Source organism: Gymnoscopelus microlampas (assembly GCF_963454915.1).
Source record: "Gymnoscopelus microlampas genome assembly, chromosome: 18".
NCBI classification, from domain to species: Eukaryota; Metazoa; Chordata; class Actinopteri; order Myctophiformes; family Myctophidae; genus Gymnoscopelus; species Gymnoscopelus microlampas.
The window spans coordinates 48,349,676-48,372,779 of NC_139955.1; the positions used below are offsets into that span (position 1 = coordinate 48,349,676).

Here is a 23,104-nt window from a genome sequence, read left to right on the forward strand (position 1 = left end):
TTCTCCAATAGCCTCGATATCCAGGCTTTTGTTTAGTTTTGCTAAAAAATAATTCTCCAATAACATGTACTAGTGTGTTCCAAATGTCAATTGTCATTATATTACATGTTATGCATTGATTTTTAAAAAGCAAAGAAAATGTCGTTCATTAGTAGTACTTTAGACTCACTGCGGAAACCCTGCTGATGACGTAAGGGTTCAGATGTACAATGCCATAGTCCGGAGGGGCCGCAAGCTGCTGCTCTCATAGGCTAGCTAGTTACCGAGGCAACCTGACTACCTCTTCCTCCTTTTTAGGAACCAACCAACCAGCGCGCTGCGTCCCTCCCGGCCATGGGATGTGATGACTCCACCTTTATATGTGAGCAGTGTGTTGTTGTGCAGAGCTGCTCAGTGTGCTGACACACACATACATACATACATACACACAACACACACACAACCACTGTCATGGAGCTGTTTCTACACGTTGTGTTGATGGTGTGTGTTCTTGGATTCTCCAACTGTAAGTCCTACAGTAAGAAGACTCATCTGAACAATGTGAAGGTAAATATGTTACTTTATAACTCTTTATATCACTTTATATCACTTTATATCTCTTCTATGTATCTGTGTAGATGTTGTTCCTTCACGTGCAAATATATTTGACTGTAGAACATGTGTACTTATTTTAATGAAGGTAGTACTAATGTTTATACTCCATTATTACTGTTGTTTGGTTTGGTTTGGTTTATAACTGGTCCTAGTACAGTCTGAAAGGCAGAAATGAGGATTCTACTATATCTACTAATCTAACTAGGAGTTAAACTATGTTCTCTTGTATTTTGAGGACAGGAGTTATTTTAGTCTAGTCCAGGTAGTGATTAGTGAGTGTAGAACCTTAATGGGTTAAGGTAGGTTATTCTACATTATGGTGGCAGCATAGTAGAATGCATTTTTTACCAATTTTTGAGCCAAATTTGAGGTCAGATGATCTGTGGTTCTCAAAATGAGGTCCAGGGACCCTCAGGGTTCCTTGTGAGAGGGGACCTTAACAGGTCTGTAACTCTGAGAGTTAACGGTCCTTACGGGTCCATTTGGTTCCCTTTGTACACTCTCTGAGTTATGGGAGGGCTTTGAAATAAATAAATAAAAAGTTTGAGAACCACTGCTACACACTTTATGTATCTTTATAAACACACACACATACCTTTTAAGTGTATATGAATATATTCTTGTCTCTTGTGCTGCTGTGTTGTCATCCTATGTATGATATTACACAACTATTATACATCTATTACACATCTATTATACAGTATGAGTTATATTGCTTCTTTATCTCAGTCATTGTCAACCTTTTTAATGTCATGGACCCCCGCAGTTTGATAATTATGTGTTAGGACACACAGACCCCCATTTAATACCATTTGTATCTCTTTGACCCTAATCTAATGTATCTCAGTGCCAAATGGAACCAAATGAACCCTTACATTTGGTTTCATTTCTACACTCTCAGAGTTACAGAGCATTAGTTAGGGGAGGGGGTCCATTTGGTTCCTAACTGTCTTATCATTTAGCAGTGGACTCCCTGGACCCCCCATGTCGACAGTGGGCTGCCTGTTATGTACAAAGCTGCTTGACCAATATTAATTGATTGATTATTTTATTGATGATTTTAACAGGCAATAAAATGGGTTTTCATTCCTGAGCCAATAATTTGAATCTGACCGTCTTATGTCTCCAGTAGGAGACTTGCAGAGTCTCCTACTGGAGACATAAGGTCATCAAATGATTGGCTCAGGAATGCGACAAAAACAAAGAAATCTCCATGAATTCAATGCTTCATCATAGGGTGGTCCATATAAGAATATTGTGTTGATGTCATAGCTCCTGGGTTTTGATTGGAAGAACTGCGGTCAGCCAGACGCTCCGGCAGCCATGAAGACCCTGAACATCTCCCCAGACCCCATCACCATCCCTGGGGACCTGAGTGCTGCCGCCTCGGGGTTCACCTCTGTGGAGCTGTCTGGCCCCCTGGCTGTAAGAGTCTGTCTGTCTGTCTGTCTGTCTGTCTGTCTGTCTGTCTGTCTGTCTGTCTGTCTGTCTGTCTGTCTGTCTGTCTGTCTGTCTGTCTGTGTCATTCCATGCATTTACATAACAACTTCCTTGTTAGAGCAGGCAGTTTAGTTGTGGAGTACTTTCTTGTAGAAATGTTTTGTGATATTGTAATTAAAACTGCTGTGGTTTACAATGATTTTAGAACGGGGGGGTTTAGGCATTCTGCTCCATGTCTTGGCCAACAACACACTCCTATTGCTTTATTTAAGGCCAAGTAAAGCTGTGTTTCTTTCACATCAGTACGGGCGTTATAATAGTGTGTTGTTTTGTGAAACGAGCTGAAACTTGCCCGTGGGCAGTTCTGCTTTCATGCTACTAATCATGTGAGTTTCAGTTCAACAAAGAGCAACTCAGACTCTTACAACACAGGACTTTATAAACACAGACTGTTTCTCATCCCTCTAGTCACACCCACTGATAAACCTCACTGTTAGATGTTACCATAGTTTACAACCTTTACCTACAGTATCTACATTATACATCAGTGTTTTCTAAACCTTTTCAGCCGACACCCGTAAGTTCAATTAGTTGTCTTCCCAGGACCCAGACATACAAAGATCTATTATTAATTAACCACTTAAGCCCTATTTATTAGTGGAAATATGATTTTATTTGCTTTATTTTATATTTCAGAAAAATTGAGTTTTCTTTATTTTTGAAAATCTCTGAAATAATGAAAATTTGCTGTGTACAGTATATCATGGTGTGGACAATAGTTTAAAACTTTACCAATCTAGAATCTAAAGGATCGAACCGCCCTCTAGATACTGACCTTAGATTACAGCTTGTTAGTAGTTAGTAGTTTTATTTTTGTTTTGCTCTCTAAACGGAGTGAACAAGCATATTGAGTCATTACTCTGACCTATAAACACAAAACATAAACTATGCAACAGTCACCACTAGCCTACTAAGTACTAACATACTCATTTTATGGCATTATATTGTGTCATAAACTTGTCTTGCTTTCGTTATGTCAGTTATGTAGAGCAGACTAAGCATTTCAGATTAAGATGTGTGCTTATTATCTGCAGACATGGTTAAAACAGCTCCATAGTGTTTATTTCTGTAGAAAGATAGAGGAAGTGAAACCCGTCTTGGTTTGTGTGGTGAAAATAGTTAAAGTTTAGCCCCTCCCACTACAGGAAAGGATGCACTGCTTCCTCTATCAGCAGTTAACCACGTGAAGCATCCATAGTCTGGGGAAACATTAGCCAGATAATAGCAGATCTACAAGCTCACAATGTGTCTCGACATGTTGTGAGTGAGCTTGTAGATTTTTCTATTTTTGGCAAAGCGGTCCAAAGACCATACAGAGACAACCTGTAGAGGACTTTAGTGGTTAACAAGCTCATAACGCATCGCATCTCAAGCTTGAAGATCTATATTTGTTACTCATCATACAATGAAGTATATAAGTGGTTAAACTAGCATGGAACAGTTTGAGAGAAATGACTTCAATGTTGAATTCTTGTGACAATACAGCATGATGCTACAGAGCTGCATAGTGTATCATGTTGTTATGATTACTAGTTGTCATGACAGCGTGTGGACCTGTAGTGTGTTTTCTGCAGCATCCTGACCTCACACAGTCTTAGAAGGGTTTTCTTTGTCAAAACAACTATCAACAGCATGACCTCAGCAGTTTAGTGTGAAAAACACCTCCTGACACAGTTAGTTCAGTCTAACCTCCTTTAAGTTTACACACTCCCCTCCAGGGTAAATATTATTAATGTTTTATTGTTACTCATCGTGGTTACTGTCAACCTAATGGCTTACACACCTGTAAAAGGTCAAAGGTGAGACCTTCTCCCTGCCTAAACAACTACCATGGAGGTGCCCTTGAGCAAGGCACACTAACACAGTGGCCAGCAGCACAAGTACCATAGAATGTTACGCTAACCCTTCCTTTGACCTATTTCCATTGCTTCAATGTTTATAAAACCAACACACAGCCACTTAGAACCTGGCACCCCAGACGCACTTTTACTTTCAAGATTAATCACAAATAGCAAAAATATCCGATCTACAAGCTCAAAACATACTTTCTTTTTTTAACTTGTAGATCGGATATTTTCGGTACATTTGCACGACACTCTTGTAGGGCATTAATTTACCAAAGAAACCATAGAAAGATGAAATATGGAGATGCAAGGTTTCTGTCTGACAGTCTGTGGACAAACTGATGAATGACCTCTCCTCCTCTCCTCCTCTCTCCCAGGTGAATGTGACCATGGAGAAGGAGGTGGCAGGTTTCTGGGTGAAGATCCCCTGTGTGGAGGAGATCGGGAGCTGCCATTACCCTGATGCCTGTGCACTGCTAACCCAGCTGGTTCCTCCTGGACAGGACTGTCCTGAACCTCTGCACACCTACGGCCTGCCCTGCCACTGTCCCTTTAAAGCTGTAAGTAACGTACTGTCCCTTAAGTTCTGACCCTGTTACAGTCCCTACTCCCTAGAACCACTATGGAAATCACATGTCTGTTCATCAGCAGTGTTGATTTTGTCGACTGAAACTATGACGAAAAAATGTTGGTCGACTACCTTTTTACACTGATAAACTAAATAAAAACTAAGCTATCATGACTAAAACTATGACTAAATAAATTGACAATTTCATCAACACAAAAACTAGACTAAAATGTTAGTGAGGAACTAGCGGAGAAGAGATCCAGTAGAACTAAGACTAGTGGAGAAGAGATCCAGTAGAACTAAGACTAGTGGAGAAGAGATCCAGTAGAACTAAGACTAGTGGAGTAGAGATCCAGTAGAACTAAGACTAGTGGAGAAGAGATCCAGTAGAACTAAGACTAGTGGAGAAGAGATCCAGTAGAACTAAGACTAGTGGAGAAGAGATCCAGTAGAACTAAGACTAGTGGAGAAGAGATCCAGTAGAATTAAGTGAACTAGTGGAGAAGAGATCCAGTAGAACTAAGACTAGTGGAGAAGAGATCCAGTAGAATTAAGTGAACTAGTGGAGAAGAGATCCAGTAGAACTAAGACTAGTCATTTTATGCTTGGTTGTGTGTGGGTCACTGCACGAGAATGCTACACACACCAAAGTCCTTATAGTGGTGTCGGCCCACGGCAGAATAGTCTTCAAGAGACAAGAAGGTAAGGCTGCACACACTGGCAGCCAAAGTGCCAATATGTTATTTTTGGACGCAGAGTAAAAAGAAAGCAACGTTTGGGCAGGTAACTGCCTTCTTCAGGTATGATAACCTGAAGAAGGCAGTTACCTGCCCACCAAGCTACCAGTGTGTGTGGCCACCTCCTTGTCTCTTGAAGACTACTATTTATTTATTTTGGTTGTGTGTAGGTGTCACACTCTGAAAATCGCAGATCTACAAGCTCAGCTTATTAGATCGGCTAATTTCAGCAAATCAGGCATTACGATGCCATCAAGGCACCGCCAAAATAAAATGTGTCGACTAAATCAACTGTAGATTTAGTCAATTCAAACTAGAATAAAAGTAAAACATTTCAGATGACTAAAATATGAATGGAATTTTATTCAAAAGACTAAAAAAGACTATCTACATCAAACGTTTCTGTCAAAATGAACACTACATCTCTCTCTCTCTCTCTCTCTCTCTCTCTCTCTCTCCCTCTCTCTCTCTCTCTCTCTCGTCCTGCAGGGCACCTACTCTCTCCCCCAATCAGATTTCTACCTGCCGAACATGGACCTCCCCTATTGGCTGACCAATGGAAACTACAGAGTGCAAGGCACCCTGGGTAGTCAGGGCAAGGAGCTGGGCTGTCTCAAAGTGGCTTTCTCCCTCCACTCCTACGGCAAGAAATATGATTTGGTTTAGAAACATGCAGGAACATAATTCCTTCAAATGTTGCATTGTTTTTATCAACCTTTTCCTTTTTTTCTTTGTTATTTCACAACAACATTGCAGTAATCACTTTATGGCGGTTGCATTTATTGGTACAAATGACTGAAGTGGAAGAGCGATAATATAGTGATTTCTGCATCCAGCTTTCAATAGAATAATGTCATAATAATGAGACGTTCTTATGAATACAAACTGAACAAAGGCGCATGTTTAGGATGGTTGTAGGAAGACTGTGCTACAGTATTGTGGAACAGTTAATGTGTTGATCAAAGGGACCACACACACACACACACACACACACACACACACACACACACACACACACACACACACACACACACACACACACACACACACACACACACACACACACACACACACACACACACACACACACACACACACACACACACACACACACACACACACTTTTATTTAGCATGGGGATTGGGGACAAGAGCACTTGTCTTTTACAGCAACAGCTTGCTTCACATTTAGTTTTTTAGCAGTTACACACATGTACCCTGAGTAACACCACAAACTTATATCAGTAACACCAGTTTAGGCAGTGAAATAAGCTCCAGTGTTTTATTGCGTGCCAACGTTGTGATCATGAGTTCTTCATCAGGAATTTGAAATGCCTCGCTCATGGGTATTGAATTTGTTACTGGGAGAGGAGAGAGGGATTCTCACTCTGTTTCCCACTTTCCCGGTAGGGATTCAAACCTGCAACCTCCTCTCTAACCATCAGGCTCAGGCTCTGTATAACTGAACATCTATATAGACCAGTGGTTCTTAAAGTGGGGTTCAGGGACATGAACACGTCTGAGAACCACTGATATAGACCGTTCCTCTTCAGAGAAACGGTACAATTAGTTGGATCTTATTTACATCAGTTGTTCTCAAATGTTTTCATGTCAAGGACCCCCAAATTAATATGTATTTGGCTGCGGACCCCCATCTAAAAATATTTTGTGCCAGGGACCTCCAGAAGAGAAGATTTGTGAAAGAATATGTGTGGGGGGAAAAACATATGAATCATTTTAATATTTCCCTCATTTTTTAAAATATTTAATTTTTTTAAAACATGGCAGCTCCTATTTTTGAACAGCCTAAGTATAACATAGGGTTACAGTGATTAATCTGAATTCTATGCTATATTATGAACTCATTTCGGAACCCCCTCAAGGACCCCTGGGGGTCCCCGGCCATTGATAGTGTCTGAGAACTGCTCAGGAAAGGCAGGATAGATGGAGGTTTGCAGGTTGATTTGGGAGATTTTCACATCCAGTATTTCCACTGAAACGTGAATATACTGTACATACATTCATATCGTTGATGTCGGGCAGAAACCTTGTATCTCCATATTTGAATTGTTTATGTTTCTTTCGTAAATGAATGCCCTACATCATACAAGAGTGTCACAGAAAAGTAGTAAAAATAGCCGGTCCGCGTAGTGAGCTTGTAGATCGGCTATTTCCACTATTTTAAAAGAAGTAAAAAGTTAGGGTTTTGGACAGACAAGGTTTCCACCCGACAGCAACAATAAGTTTGTAGTGTTTCAAAGACCTTATTAGACGTTATCATTGTTCATGTTTGTGCCACAAAACATCTTTTTACAATGATTGTATTTAGTTGTCAAAGCTTGTTTTTAAAGAAGAGCTGATGGGAGGTTGTGCTTTGACTGTCAAAGTAGTCAAACCTTTATGGGGAAAAGGGTTTAAAATGTGACCAATATCTGTGTTTAAAACACAAAAGGTATCCGTTTCTATGTAATTCAGGGTTGTGGTGTTATCAGTTCAGGCTCTTAACAATGATGTACATATTGTGATGATTTCCTTTTTAATCATGATTTATTTTTTCTTAATACTGTAAGTGCCTGAAGAAGTTTGATGCTTCACTGCTGCTGTGTTGAATGCAGGAGGGATTCGTTCTTTGATTTTTTTTATGAATGTGTTTTAATGAATGAGGCCAAAGGCTTTTTAAACTATGATTTCAATCACCAGAACATGAGAGGGAAATGCAGTGGGATGATGGATTAAAGTGCTGAGTGATTGTTTTATTTACATTAGGATATGCTAATAAGTCATTAAGACACAATCATGCTACTGAATCTTTTTATTTTACATGGTGTACACTGTACAGTTTTTAATAAAGATTATAACTTGTATGTCTCTAGTTTATTCTTGTGTGTCTGAAGAGGGGGTGTTCATCCATCTGGCTAATAAAGTATTCAATCAATCCTTCATAAAAAAAAACAGAAAAGATTAGCAGCTTCATTTTCTTTTAATTTAATTGTGAGTAGAGGAGGGCAGCATGTCCCATCATATTTGACAAATGTTTGATAGTGGTGTCACAGTTGATAACTTGAGCTTCTCAGTGAACCATAGTTGCTTTACTGTAAAAACTATTACAAAGCTTTCACTGCTGTTGTGAACACCAATACAGCACATATACAGCTACTGTGTGTTTTATATAAACTGCTCGGTTAATTACTGGTAGAATAAAAAGGAGCTACATTTACATTTTTGGTAGATCCATTATTTTGATAGTATATTGTTTAGACTGATGATAATTTGTATATTTCTATTATGATTCGTTATCGTTGCCTTGTCTGTGAGCTCCTGTCATACATACAGTAGAACTTTCCACGATGCATTAAAATAACTAAAACTGTTTATTTGATACTGTACACACAAGATCATTGTTTTTACAAAAACATAAGTAAAAAATATATACAATCACTATGAAGCAGCCTCAGAGCTACATGTCACTGATACAAAAATATGCACAATATGCAATAAATGTACAAATCCAGACGTCTGTGTTCTGTGTCCGTTTAGTAAACTTTAGATCTACAACAGAGAAAGAAGAGAAAACGTTTTCCTCGTGACATACTGTATCTTAGTGGGAAAGATTTACATATTTATGTACCGTAATATGACATAAATGTAAGGTGATATAAAGTAACAATATAATTCAGGAGTGTCATGGATGAAAAGGTTATTTACAGGAGTGACCTGAGACAAAACAGTTTGAGAAACATTGTTTCTATATTTACCTGGAGAATGACTAATATTTCATGTTTCTCCACAAAGTTGGTGATACAGACCAGACCCAGTAACAGCTCCAGACAGTAGAAACATTAATATTTAATATTGAATAAAGGACCTGGAGAAGGTGACGATGCAGAACAGCCCCAACAGAAGCTCCAGACAGTAGAAACATTAATATTTAATATCTAATAAAGTACCTGGAGAAGGTGACGATGCAGACCAGCCCCAGCAGAAGCTCCAGACAGTAGAAACACAGCAGCAAGGCACAGAGGATGACCTCTAACCTCAGGACGAAGGTCTGCAACAGCATGTAGTACCCAGCCAGAGCTGCCGAGGGCAGCAGGACCAACACTGACACAGCGCTGGCCAGGGAGCGCTCACACAGGTTCCCTTTAGAAGCTGCAGAAGAAGAAAAGCCTTAAGCTGAATTTCCGATACCCAAAACTTTCACACACTCGTTCACTCTCCTCGCGTCCTCCACCCGCGCCTAAGCCCCGCCCCTGCGAGGAGGAGAGGATTAAATGCGAGGACGGAGTGGTCGACCCGTTGGCCTCATAGGATCGGAATGCACTCTAGCATCATGTCAAAGCGACGGCAAATTCTGTGTTTTCGGCATGGTTCCGGGTTTCAAGCTGTGTGTGTGTGTGTGTGTGAGGCCACATGTGGAGGAGGACCATGTCTACGTCACGGGAGAATGAAAATAACACGTACGCGTGATGTGGAAGTCTTCCACGAGGAGACGTGAAGAGTGGTCGAGCCTACACTTCATGTACACTCGCTCCATGCGGACTCGGAGGGCCTGCTCGGCTCCTCCAAAAAGCAAATGAACAATAGGCTCTATGCACAGCAGCCATTTTGGAAAGAAATTGGGCCTCTTCATTACTTCCCTCACATGTGTTACCAATGGTACTAATGAAGGCTCTGTACCATTCTGGTCAGGGTGCTGATATTGTGCATGTTGGCTCACTGGAAACACTCCATTTTGGTTCCCAAATTGATCCTTATGGTGGGTGTGTAACTCTGAGAGTGTACAAATGGAACCAAATGGACCCGTAAGGGTCCATTTGGTTCCATTTGTACACTCTCAGAGTTACCGGGGTCCTTGAAAATAAGACAACCACTGTGCCACACTAAAGGGAACAGAGCCTTAATTAGTATCATTGGTAACACCTGTGAAGGAAGTAAGGAAGGGGCCCAATTCATTCCCAATATGGCTGCTGTGCATAGAGCCTATTGGGCCCAAGCTATTTCCAGGTCCAGCTGGAGTGACCGAGTGGGAGTGAACGAGTGGCCCATTTGTGTAAACGAATGTTTGGCTTTTTTACTTGTTTTCTGTCCTACAGTATATAAAGGTGTGTGTGTGTGCCCATTCCCTTATATATATCCTGACGGAGGTCTGAACAGGCCGAAGCGTTGACAAACACAATGAATACAGGATACAAATACATGATTTCACCATTACCAGTGTGCAGACTGTTCCTTTTTTATGATACTTTTGTTTGTCCTGCACCTGGGCCATGGATGTGTGCACACTACTGTACCTCTTTCATACTTATGTTTCCACTCACCATAGAAGAGCCTGAACGTCTCCAGAGCTGCATAGAGAACCAACAGAACCACGTCTAGAACCAGGTTATCTGACGGGTACGGAAGCACTACCCCTGTGTGCACGCACGCACGCACGCACGCACGCACGCACACGCACACACACACACACACGTGTAAATGAGTGACATGATGACATTAGAAGAGGAATGTGAGGTTAAAGTGTTGTTCCTCACGTTACGTACTGTACCTTTATAGATGAACATGAGCCCTTCAGCTAGGAAGTAAACATAAGAATACCAAGAGTTGACAAACAGAAGGATCTGGAGAGGACTGGAGGACAGCTGATACACACACACACAGAGAGTGTTAAGGACATACACATTCATGGGTTTTACAAACTCCTCCTCTTCCTCCTGGATCCACAGTAAACCTCTCAGGTTCTCTCCTCCATAAACTCTTTCAAGGAGCCTGTGGTCCACAGACCTTCTCTCTAGCCCAGGAGTGATGCAACGTTGATGATGTAGAGCCACTATATTTCCACACTCACTCTAGAGGGACACATTAAATATACTGTCTCTACGTATTTTAATTTATTTCGCCATTCTATGTCACACAAAAATAGCAAAAATAGCAGATCTACAAACTCAAAACGCGTCGCAGCTCGGCGCGTTTTGAGCTTGTAGGTCTGCTATTTTTGCTACTTTTGAACTGGAATACAGATTTTTTTTTCAATTTTTGACCTGCCAACTAACATTTTTATTTAAATTTCAAATGCATTTAGTTATACTTATGTTAACTTTATGAACTCAAATACAAATACATTGGACCAAAAAAAGACAATAGAATTATCTGAGCTACTAATATAGACTGAAGTAATTAAATCAATCATGTTTGGAATTGTAATATATAATATATCAGTATTCTGATATTAACCTGTGGGCCGCATTAAAGGGGAAATCCACCCATTTTCAATATTTAACTATGTCATTAATATAGCATAAATTTCTCCTTTAAGTGAAGGTGGGGGCCTCATGTGGCCCCCGGGCCGCCAGTAGCCCTAAGGCTGTCACCATCACACATTTAAGTTGACCATTAATTGTCACTCAAATAATTGTGATTAAACGATTTAATTGTGTGTTTGGCCGTTGAACACTGGAGCATATGAATGACACAACAATCTGTTTGCCTTTTAGGCTTCGTAATCAAAAATAGCACAGGGTAGATATGACAAATAACTTATATATATATATACAGTACAAGTTATTGACATATTTCATAATTTTATACAATGAAATAGCTGATCTACAAGCTCACAATGCATCAAAACAGGTGCTTTGTGAGCGTGTAGATCCTGTAGACTTTTTGCAAAACACTGTTGTGCAACCTCAGTGGTTAAGAAAATAAGTGATGGTAGCAGCCCTGTGAGAAGTATCAGAAAAATACATATAAAAGACATGTAGTCTATTTTCAGATGGACAGACAGACAGACAGACAGACAGACAGACAGACAGACAGACAGACAGACAGACACAGATGATGAAGACAGTGAGACATAAACAGAGCAGTAGTTGTGGTTCCATTTAAAAGGATACGATTAGTTGTCTGCCTGCAAAGGACACACAGTGGTGAGATTCATTCATCAACATTATGGACATATATCACTGCTATATATTTATAGATACATATACTGTATATATATATATATATATAGTTTATCAGTGATGTTATATAGCAGTGGTTTTCAACCTTTTTCATGCCAAGGACCCCTACATTGATATACATTTGGCCACTGACCCCCATCTGAAAATGTTTTGTGCAAGGGACCGCAAGAAGCAATGATTTGAGTTTTAAAAAGAAATCTTAAAAATATAAATATTCAAAGATATGCACACCTTTTCAAGATTTTTCAAAAATAGCAGATCTGCAAGCTTATAGCGCGGCACTCGGTGCCGTGCTCTGAGCTTGTAGATCTGCTATTTTTGAATAGCCAAAGCTGGTGGTTTCAACCAGTGGTCCCCGGACCACTCGTTGAAAACCACTGCTATATAGGACACTGTCATTAGCAGACGATGACAAATGTCTGTTGTCCTTCAGTGTACATGTTTAAGTTTTATTTCAATTCAATTAACAATGTAGGCATTTATCAGACGCTCTTAATGCAGAGTGATTTACAGTAAGCTAGGACAACACAAGGTAATACATCAAATGCATAGAAATAGTATTTTATAATCTAGGACTATAAGTAAACCAAGACCCTATCATCAGTCTACAGTAGAATATCAGAAAATATAAATCTATAATCTGTACATTGAAACATTGAATCTGTACATTGAAGGCTAAATGACATTTAGCCTTTACATAAGACTACATGGTCGGCTTGTCAAGGCTACGGCAAGTGTTACGGGCAATTCAGGTAAGCTCTACTATAACACTAACATATGTACCAGTGCATTTCAATCATTTAGCTCACAAAGTCATTGTACAATACATTGAATCTATTTACAAAGAAGACGTATATAGACATAACTATATATCCATAGAATGGCTGTGATACATGTCATGTCTGCCAGAGACCAGTGGTTCTCAAACTGTGGTCCAGGGACTCTCAGGGTGTCTTGAGTTCTAAATGGACCCTTACAAGCCTGTAACTCTGACAAGGCGGCCATTTGGTTCCATTTGTATACTGTCAGAGTTACTGGAGGGTCCTTGAAATGTTAAAGTTTGAGACCCACAGCCATAGATAGACCATCATCATCACCCCCATGTCTGATCAAGGCGGGGGGGGGCACACAATTGACAGGTGTGACTAATAATGACCCCACAGGCCCACATCAATCCAACACACCTGTCCATACTGCCCCATACTGCAGTGGTTCTCAAACTTGTTCATGTCAAGGACCCCCCAAACTGACACTTATTAGCCCGCAGACCCCCATTTGAATAGATATGCCAGGGACCCCCATAAGTGAAAATGTTTACGGCTCTAGCAGTGATACTCAACCATTTTAATTTCAAGGACCCCCAGTTTAACATGCATTAGGGCTACGGACCCCCATTTAATGGCGTTTCTATTTCTGGGACCACAATTTATATTGTAAAATCAATGTTAATTTAACTCTGAGAGTGTACTAGGGTCCATTTGGTTCCATTTGTACACTCTCAGAGTTACAGACCCATAAGGGTCCATTTGGTTACTAACTATGATCATTTAGCTGGGGACTCCCCTGGAACTCTATGGAATACATAGGACCACAATGGAAACAAGACCTTTTTTTGGGGCAAACTGTTAATAAAGTTTTCAATCAAGCAACCAATAATAATGAAGAGTTCAATCCAGCAGTCAGAATGTTGTCATAGAGATGTATGGCTGTGTTTATGAAATACATGACTGTATGTAATATCACATCATACTGTACATACAACACATTATATTAACATGTTCACATTATGTCATAACTTATAGTAACAAACAAACTAACGCAACAACACGTATGTATTTATGCTTTTATGTGAGAGTTTAGAATCTTCGTGCCTACCTGACGCCATCTTGAATCACCATGGAAACGGCTTGGGGGGAAGTGACGAAATGAACCAGTAGTAGAGCCTTACAATCCCATAGCTGGGACGGACAGACGGGTCGGCTCGCGCCGTGATTGGCTGGGTGGTTGTCAAGGAGATAACTTCAGTCAGAGTATAAACTTTTCTTTACTTCATTATATTATATATTATATATATTATTATATAATAATATATGTGGACATATTGGAAAAATATTCTTCTTTCTTTATTGTAATTTGTATAAAATCACAAAATGTATATACAAATAAAGGCAACCTACTGTACTATACAAAATAGATGTATTAATAATAATACCATAGGCTATTTTGAAACACAACTATATATATAATCAATTAGACAGACAGACAGACAGACAGACAGACAGACAGACAGATAGATAGATAAGACTTTCATGTGAGACATTAGAAACTGTTTTTCTTTTTTGTTTTTAAACTGTTTTTATGATGTTCTGCATATAGTGTATTTATGTCTGTCATTAAATGTCACGATGAATTGAGTACAAAGGACCCCAATGGAAACAAGCCATACTGCTTTCTTGTGTTTAAAATGCTCTAACAGACCTTGTAATGAACTGTACTTTCATTTCTGTGCTTTTTCTGCAAACTGTTTATAAAGTAGTCATCAATCCAAAACAAAAATTGATAGAGTGACCAGTAGAGGGCAGCATTGGTCGTATCGTTCCCACTACAGGCAGATTGTTGTCCCTGATCCTGACAGCAGGGGTCGCTGTAAGCCCATTTCCCTGTGTAAGAGTCTCTCATGCTTGTTTTATTCCAATAGTTTTCAGTGTTTTATTAATTTGTCACATTTCTCTTCATGTTGTAGACTGGTTGTTCTGTTGGTTTTATACAGTGTTCACATAATGCTTATGCACAGTGTTCATATAGCATCCATAGATCAGTGGATATCAAACATGTTCATGTCAAAGACCCCTAAATGAACATGTTTTTGTCCGTTCACTCCCATCTGAAAGCATGTTGTGCCAGTGACCCCGATACAGGGTTTGTGTTGTTAAAATCATTTTAAAATATAAAACATTTTTTTTCCCTCAATTGTTTTTGAAAAAGCAGATGAGTTGTGAGCTTGTAGATCTGCAATGTTTTTTGTCAATATACATATATAGGGTTGAAAGTGGTTAAACATTTTGATGCTATATTAACTACCTTTACAGGGGACTCCCCTGGACTCCCCTCAAGGACCCCTGGGGGTCCCCAGAGGACCCCACTTGGAGAAGCACGCCCCCCCCCCCTTCCCCTGAGTTCCCCTCAGAGGTCCATCCATCTCTCCTGTGTGACACAGTGCTGTGTGTCCGGGGTAACAGGAAGAGCAGGAACCTCCATGTCCAACATGTTTTAAAACATATATAATATTTGGAAAACAGTCAAGTAAGTCTTGAGAGACTTATTGTCGGTATCAGCTGAGAACACAGGAGTCTATCTAGTCTATATAGACCTCTGGGAGATGGAATGCTGAGGAGGAGCACCACACCTACCATCAGCTCACAGTACTTACAACAACACCTACCATCAGCTATAGACCCCTTAACAGACGACGTTACACTGATAAGAACCAGTATGCGTGCAACCAGTATGCGCGCAATGAGACCCATTCTGTCAGGTCTCGCTATGACGCGCCTCACTAGCCAACACACAAGAGGGGGTCGGGGTGTGCTGAAACCAGAGCACCCCGAAACAACAGGTTGAGAATTGATTGTGTGAAACAATCACCTGTGCGTCCAGTCTCAATGTTGGTAAACAAATAACTGGTCTATTGGAATACTGAGTTGGCAGTGCCCAGAATTGAACCCATGTCTTTGTGGCCCTAAGGCGAGAACTCTACCAACTGAGCTACCCGGATATAATTAGAACATGATTGAACATTTGAGAATTAACGACTAAGATTTCTACAATTGCTATAAATTGCCACAAAACCTGTATGTATATCCAGTCATTTTGGGCATAAACAAGAAGCTGAAGGGTAAATCCAAATATTATAATTATTTTTAACATTTTGGACCAAATAGCCAGCAATTTTACATCGAGGTACCCACTCTTCCTGTCCGGCCTGTGTAGGACCACGTAGGACTGTGTAGGACTATGTAAATGGTGCATTTATATAGCGCTTTTATCCAAAGCGCTTTACATAGATTGTGCATTACATTCACACATTCACACACACATTCACACACACACATTCACACACACACATTCACACACACATTCACACACACATTCACACACACACATTCACACACACATTCACACACACATTCACACACACACATTCACACACACATTCACACACACATTCACACACCGATGGAGGAGGAAACCATACGAGTCACCAACCTGCTCATCAGGAGCAATTAGGGGTTCAGCGTCTTGCTCAATGACACTTCCACACCAACTCTGGGGGAGCCTGGGATCGAACTGGAAACCTCACAGCTTCCATCCGACCGCTTTACCGGCCACTCTACCCCTGAGCCACTGCCGCCCCACATTTTATAATTATGTAGGACTCTGTAGAACTGGTGTGTGCCATGCGTAGGGCCATGCGTAGGGCCATGCGTAGGGCCATGCGTAGGGCCATGCGTACGGCCATAGGACAGGAGGCACAGAAAGTAAGGGGTGTAAGGTTCATCCCTTTCTGCCGAAAGGAGGGGTCCCTGCTCCCCCCAAACCCGAACTTTTTCAAAAAGGGCCAATTTTCAGAGTGTGTTTCAGTGTGTGTGTGTGTGTGTGTGTGTGTGTGTGTGTGTGTGTGTGTGTGTGTGTGTGTGTGTGTGTGTGTGTGTGTGTGTGTGTGTGTGTGTGTGTGTGTGTGTGTGTGTGTGTGTGTGTGTGTGTGTGTGTGTGTGTGTGAGCATAAAGTGTGTTTCAGTGTGTGTGTGAGCATAAAGCTCTCCCTCTGCAGCCATAGATCAGCCTGCAGGTCCATTGTGTGTCGGTGGGCAGGTCAGGCAGAGGGAAGGAGACCCAGGCTGTGCATGCTGATGAGCTGAGGGCCAGATGTCCACACAGAGAGACTTCTGGGGGTCGCGCTGGTCTGTGTTGTTTTCCACAACAACAGAAAAGAGGGACGGTCTCTCCTCTCTCTCCTCTCTCTCCTCCTGGTTTGTTCCAGAGACACAGAGACACAGCTTAGCCTCCCTCAGGGGACTTCCTCCTTCCTCATTCTGGCCCTGGATGGATGGGGGGGTCATTAACCTTGGTAGGACGGTGGGTGGGGGGACAGGAGGGGGACAGGGGGGGACAGGGACATGTCAGGGAATGTGCAGCCAGCTACAGATGTCCTCAAACGGGCAACAAGTTCACGACCCCCCCCCCCTCTCCCCGACTGCAGTGTCATCCACGCCCCCTCACATGTCATCATCATCATCATCATCATCATCATGGAGACAACAATAAAGAAGAACATCCAGTAAAAACCAGGTGCTGGGATGAGGTCAGAATAAAGTCTGCACACTGGGTCATGCTCTGAATCTTAAACATGTATTTGGTTCCTTTTACACCATCATCTTTGAAGACAAAGCAAAGAATCTATTTCCTTCGCCGTCTGAGGTCTTTTGGTGCCAGTAGACAGACTCTTCTTTCGTTTTTCACTTCTGTTATTATGAGTGTGCTTCAGTACTGTAGATATTATGAGTGTTCTTCAGTACTGTAGATATTATGAGTGTTCTTCAGTACTGTAGATATTATGAGTGTTCTTCAGTACTGTAGATATTATGAGTGTGCTTCAGTACTGTAGATATTATGAGTGTGCTTCAGTACTGTAGAACCACCTGGTATGGATGTCTGTCTGTAGCCTTAAAGTCACAACATGCTGCAGCAACTTAACATTTTGTTCAAAGATTGTTGGACAACCACTTCAGAGGCTCTATACATCTACGTATAATAACAGTATGCTAAGGTTGGCACTTGGCAAGGAATATCACTTCAAACACTATAGCCATGTTTTGTATGGAGAATATAGGTTGCTGCCTTCAGGAAGGAGATACGGTGTTCCAACATACAATAAGGTCAGACTGAAGAGGTCCTTTGTCCATCAGACGACGTTGAGACTTAATCAGTTTAGGCCAGGGGTAGGCTGAGTGGTGGACATTGCTCTCGTCTTTATGTTTTTATGTATGTCATTTTGTTTTAGTTTTCTGTGTCATGTCAAATGTGTGTACGGTATATGTGTTGCATACATGGCTGCTGGGTTGCAAGACGAACTTCAGCGTGAGCTGACAATAAAGTATTATCGCATTGTATCATTTGCTTCTGTCTAATTTAGAATACTGCCCTGTAATCTACAAAATCTGATTTGAAAAAGCTCAGAATAAAGCGGCTCATCTGGCACTAGGAAGTTCATACAGGACTTAGCTATTATTAGCTACTAGAGTTTCGGGGGGCTACGCCCCCCTCAACCCCAGCCGCGCACGGGGCCCAGCGTGGCCGTGTGTATATTGGGGGACCCAAATCGCCGGAGTGAAACTGTGGAAACGTTTTTTTGAAAAAGGAAAAAATTTGAAGAAATAATATTTGTTATGTTTCAGGGGGTCCACAGGGGGTCCGCGGACCCCCTGATGGTCCACTGACCCCCCTGTGGAGTGTTGGGACGCGCGGGGACACCCCTGGAACATTGCGGACCATTTCGGTGTTTTTTTTTATTTCATGAAGGTGGTTGCTTGTTTCTGGCGCAGGCTGTGCAAACCTGGCAACCCAGCGCATGCTGCCGCACGTTTAAGTGGCGTAGCGTCATGAGGGTCAGTGGGGCCGTGGCTCGGTCAGTGAAGACCCTGTAGTGCGGATGATATGTGGCATAGAGGGGCAGATTGTAAATCCACAGAGGAAACATCCGTGGGCTACCATTGGTTCAGCGATGTGTGCGGTCGCCCTGCGGCCCCTCCTCCTCCACCAATGTGCAGTATTGAGAGCCCTGACGTCACAACAATTGGAGCGATGGGCACTGCACTGTGGTTGGTTAGGGTACACCTAGGGCCCAGGTAGAACCCAGTTAAAGCCTGCATGGGCAAACCCAGTTAGGACCCGCCTTGGTCCCACATAAACATGGCTAGTTGGGGCCCACCTAAGGGCCAGGTAGAAGCTACTTATAGCCTGCATGGGCATCGCAGTTGGGACTGAAGTGGATGCCGCTGACATTGCTGACATGGGGTCCATATGGTTTAGCCCACCTTGAAACCATATGGGAACTACGCTGGCATGCTGGCTGTAATGCAAACGCTGCATCATACCTGCAGTGTGTAGTTTGATGTTGTGTGTAGCAGATATACCTGCAGTGTGTAGATCAATGTCCATAGGAAAGTCAATGCCCAGCAGTGTTTTTTTTCCCCAGCAGAGTTTCTAGTGTCTCTGTGTCTCTCTGGAAGAGGTTGCACATGAACTCTGCAGCCGCACCGAGGCGCTCCAACACAAACACTCTGACATTAAGCTGCTTCACACAACAAACATCAGCACCACGCTGCTGTTTGTCCAAAAGACACAATATCTCCTCTCCCACCGACGTCATGTGTTCATTTATCGACAGCCGTACAGACTCCTTTTGACACATTTTACGTCGTTTATCCAGCTCTCACTGACTCTCCACATCGGGCTGTTATTTTGATGCGATCAAGTCAACGATGTGAGAGATTAGCTATCACAGACGGACGGACAGGGGGTGAAACATAGTCTTGCGCCATGCCTTTCGGCCTGGCGGAGACAATAAAAAACCGAAAGTAAAGGAAATGGCCATTTCTGCAACAGAAGTAGTCAATAAAGTATGCTATGAAAACATCGGCCACATTGGCAAAGAATGTAAGAAAGAGGCAATCATGTAGAAAATAGCCGATCTCCAAGCTTACAAAGCCTCTCAACGTGAGGCGTTTCGAGCTTGTAGATCGGCTATTTTCACAATATTTACTTGTGGAACGGAGTCAAACAGAATGGGGGGGTCCCAGATCAAGTACGTGTATTTGGGGGGGGGGGGGCGGCGTGAAAGGGTTGATAAACACTGCTCTAATCGGAGCGAAATTATCTGAAATTACTACATGACCATAATGCAGGCTAACATGCGTTGCACGGGGCGGTCCTGCCATTACGTTAGTTACTGTAGTTGCTGTGGAGCGACATAGTTCTCCAGAAGACACACACAAACATACACCATGTACAATGGACGAACTGAGCAGCAATATAGACATTCACCACACGAACGTGCATTGTTGACAAAGTGATTGCACAGCCGCTGCAGGCATGACAACCAGGTTAGCGTTAGCGACATGGCAGCTATCACAGCGCCCTGTCCGTCGTGCTGCAACTGCCTGTGATGGCTACAGCAGTAACAGCAAGCTGTCTGCGATGCCATTGTCTGGAGACTGCTGTTAGCGTGACACGACCAATGAGAGTGAGCGCTGTAGTTGTTGCTAAGATACGGTGGCGTCTCTGCCCCATAGCTTGTAGATCTCTCACACATGATTGGCGTAGGCTGCGTTGCCAGGTCTGACTTTGTGTCTAAGCAATGGTCGGCTTATTTTTGCGCGCCTTTGGGCTCGTTTGCATTGTGCGCACGGCAGCGCTTGTTTAGCGTACGTCAGCTTGACGTGGCAACGGACGTGGCAACGTGAAAGGTGATTGGCTGGTGAAAAGAAACACCCGACGTTACACCAGAAATGGTGCCTGGAGAAAATGGTGACCAAAAAAAAAGTTTGGAAAAAAAGGAAAAAAAACCCGCAGCGGCTGCGTGCTGTTGTGGTGATGAGGTCGTGCGCACGGTAAAGGGTACGAAGCTGGCTCCCCTTCCGTTTTGTCCGACATTTGGTGAGTAGAATTAATTATGTTGCGCGGTGGAAAAGCTGTAGTGAGCAGTGAGATGTCCCCTACGCGAGGTGTAAATTCAGCGCGGCCGGCGTGGCGAGTCAGTTGGCGAGATGTGGTCTGGCGGTGCGTTGTTTAGTCGATAACAGAGCTGTGGGGTGTGGACACCGAGGGTGCGGAAGTTGGTCGCCATTTATATAGTTAGATATGCATGAACATCTGGCATGGCTTATGGTTGAACAGAAAGTATCGGTGAGTCTTCTAATGCTACTGTGGAAAATGATTAGCACCAATAAGCCGTCTAGCTTGGCTAAACAGTTACACATGACTTCAGAACATGGGTACAACACCAGAGGAGCAGCTTCTGGTAACATAAGAACAACAACAGCACCAAAAACTAATGTTCTAAAACTCACTGGTATATAAAATAGAGCTCTGGAATGCTCTGCCCAAAAACATCTCATCTACAATCCATAACAAAATGACTTAAAAAAAAACACATCAAGAGATATCTTATGCAAGTAACTTGTCAAGTATGTAACTGTTATTTGTGTATTTGTTTAATTTGACTGGACTATCATTTGATTTTAAGATGTTAATTTGTCTTTTTGTATTCATTTGTATTGTTATTTTATTGTTTTGTTTTTTTTTACTTTAATTTGTATTTTTAGTTGTACATTTGTATTGTATTTGCTTGTTGCTGCTCAGGACACCAGCTAGACTAGAGGAGGTAGATTGAGAAGGAATCTCAATCTACATATTGACACATAGCATATCCATCCAAACATTATGTACATGAGGTTTAGTAATAAGGTGCATGAACATAGCAGCTGGTATACACTGTTCATGACATACAGTAGACATCAGTGCAAGAACAGTATCAGTGTGTTTAACATGGGATTAAGGTAAGGAGTATCAGCAAGTGTCAAGTTCAACCACATTTAGTCCACAAAAGGTTGCTTTTACTGGTATATAATCCACAGGTAGGTCCATGAGAGTAAAGGTCAAGGCCAGCCTGGTGACAGTCTGATGGTAGCCTGGTGGAAGCTGTTCATAAACCTGGTGTTCTGGTCCTCATAATACAGTCAGTATACACCTGAGTTCATAAACCTGGTGTTCTGGTCCTCATAATACAGTCAGTATACACCTGAGTTCATAAACCTGGTGTTCTGGTCCTCATAATACAGTCAGTATACACCTGAGTTCATAAACCTGGTGTTCTGGTCCTCATAATACAGTATACACCTGAGTTCATAAACATGGTGTTCTGGTCCTCATAATAACTGGTACACCTGAGTTCCAAATGAAGAGAACAGTCTACAGCATTGGTTCTCAAAGTGGGGTCTGAGGACCCCTTTCTACGTGGCTTTCTGTGCCATGTAGAAATGCTGCACAGGTTAAGTGTGCCCATCAAACACAATGGCAACATCAAAGACAAACCAAACAATAGAATACCTCATTGGCCGCTTGTTGTTGCTTAAAGTCCTTAGAATGTCCTTTTGACCGACTGTCCTTGGTTTCAGACGTATTCAATAACGTTCGCAACGCGATATCACATTAAACTGCAAGTTTACAGAGCTTAGTCAACAGGTTTGTTTGCACCACCTGTCAGAAATGACCTGCAATCATGCATCAATCAATAATGGTCTGTTGTGATACTACTGACAGACAGGGAACTTTGTTCCACCCCAGAAAGTTTGAATCACATCATGTTTTAACATGTTTAACCTTACAAGAAATCAACTATGAACCAACTATTTATTTATATTATGAAACCATTATGAATTATGCTTTATGAACTTATGACCATTAACTTTCTGTATTTTAGCCATTTTAATATTTGTATAGTTTGTATTTTAATAACAGCACTTACAGTACAGTATCCCTGTCTTCTACCCTGAGACATTCTGGACTAGCTAAATGTGTTGTAAATAGGTGGGTCAGGGGCCTCAGGCCGAGAGGTAGTGGAATCAGCTTGTTTTGGGAGGTCTGAAGCTTAGTCTTTAGTGACATTGAGATGCTGGAGAACCAAGAGGTGCAGCAGAGTCAAACTGGTATTGAATGAGGGCTCCGGCCGGCAAGAGTCCTGAGAGCACTTGACCAAACCTTATCCCTTATGCCTGATCTTTATTAGGCATTTTTCATTAATTTGAAAACATTTTAAATTGTGAAAATAGCCAATCTACAAGCT

The 23,104-nt window shown here is 41.9% G+C and overlaps 2 protein-coding genes across 3 annotated transcripts; one reads left to right on the forward strand and one right to left on the reverse strand.

The window, feature by feature from the left end:
• Nucleotides 1-391: 391 nt before the first annotated feature.
• Nucleotides 392-8,106, forward strand: LOC311065299 (ganglioside GM2 activator-like). Of its 2 annotated transcripts, XR_014602817.1 has the most exons (5): nt 392-546; nt 1,867-2,019; nt 4,316-4,498; nt 5,733-6,727; nt 7,514-8,106. XR_014602817.1 is itself a non-coding variant. In XM_084085558.1 (4 exons), exons 1-4 carry the CDS (start codon nt 451-453, stop codon nt 5,907-5,909), a joined length of 609 nt encoding a protein of 202 aa, XP_083941684.1. In that variant the 5' UTR covers nt 392-450; the 3' UTR covers nt 5,910-8,106. The 2 variants fall into 2 exon arrangements, 1 of the variants encoding a protein (XP_083941684.1); XM_084085558.1 differs by having other exon boundaries at nt 5,733-8,106.
• On the reverse strand, nt 6,164-11,672 carry tmem216 (transmembrane protein 216). The gene is made up of 4 exons (XM_084085559.1): nt 10,788-11,672; nt 10,561-10,653; nt 9,190-9,391; nt 6,164-8,791 (listed from the first exon to the last, which is right to left on the reverse strand). Exons 1-4 carry the CDS (start codon nt 10,924-10,926, stop codon nt 8,776-8,778), a joined length of 450 nt encoding a protein of 149 aa, XP_083941685.1. The 5' UTR covers nt 10,927-11,672; the 3' UTR covers nt 6,164-8,775.
• Nucleotides 11,673-23,104: the final 11,432 nt, after the last annotated feature.

Coding starts and splice junctions, on each gene's coding strand:
- LOC311065299 (XM_084085558.1), top strand. CDS start 451: ATGGAGCTGTTTCTACACGTTGTGTTGATGGTGTGTGTTCTTGGATTC. Junction 547..1,866: donor CTCATCTGAACAATGTGAAG/GTAAATATGTTA, acceptor TTGATGTCATAG/CTCCTGGGTTTTGATTGGAA. Junction 2,020..4,315: donor AGCTGTCTGGCCCCCTGGCT/GTAAGAGTCTGT, acceptor CCTCTCTCCCAG/GTGAATGTGACCATGGAGAA.
- tmem216 (XM_084085559.1), bottom strand. CDS start 10,926: ATGAATGTGTATGTCCTTAACACTCTCTGTGTGTGTGTGTATCAGCTG. Junction 10,654..10,787: donor GCTCATGTTCATCTATAAAG/GTACAGTACGTA, acceptor GCGTGCACACAG/GGGTAGTGCTTCCGTACCCG. Junction 9,392..10,560: donor GACGTTCAGGCTCTTCTATG/GTGAGTGGAAAC, acceptor CTTCTTCTGCAG/CTTCTAAAGGGAACCTGTGT.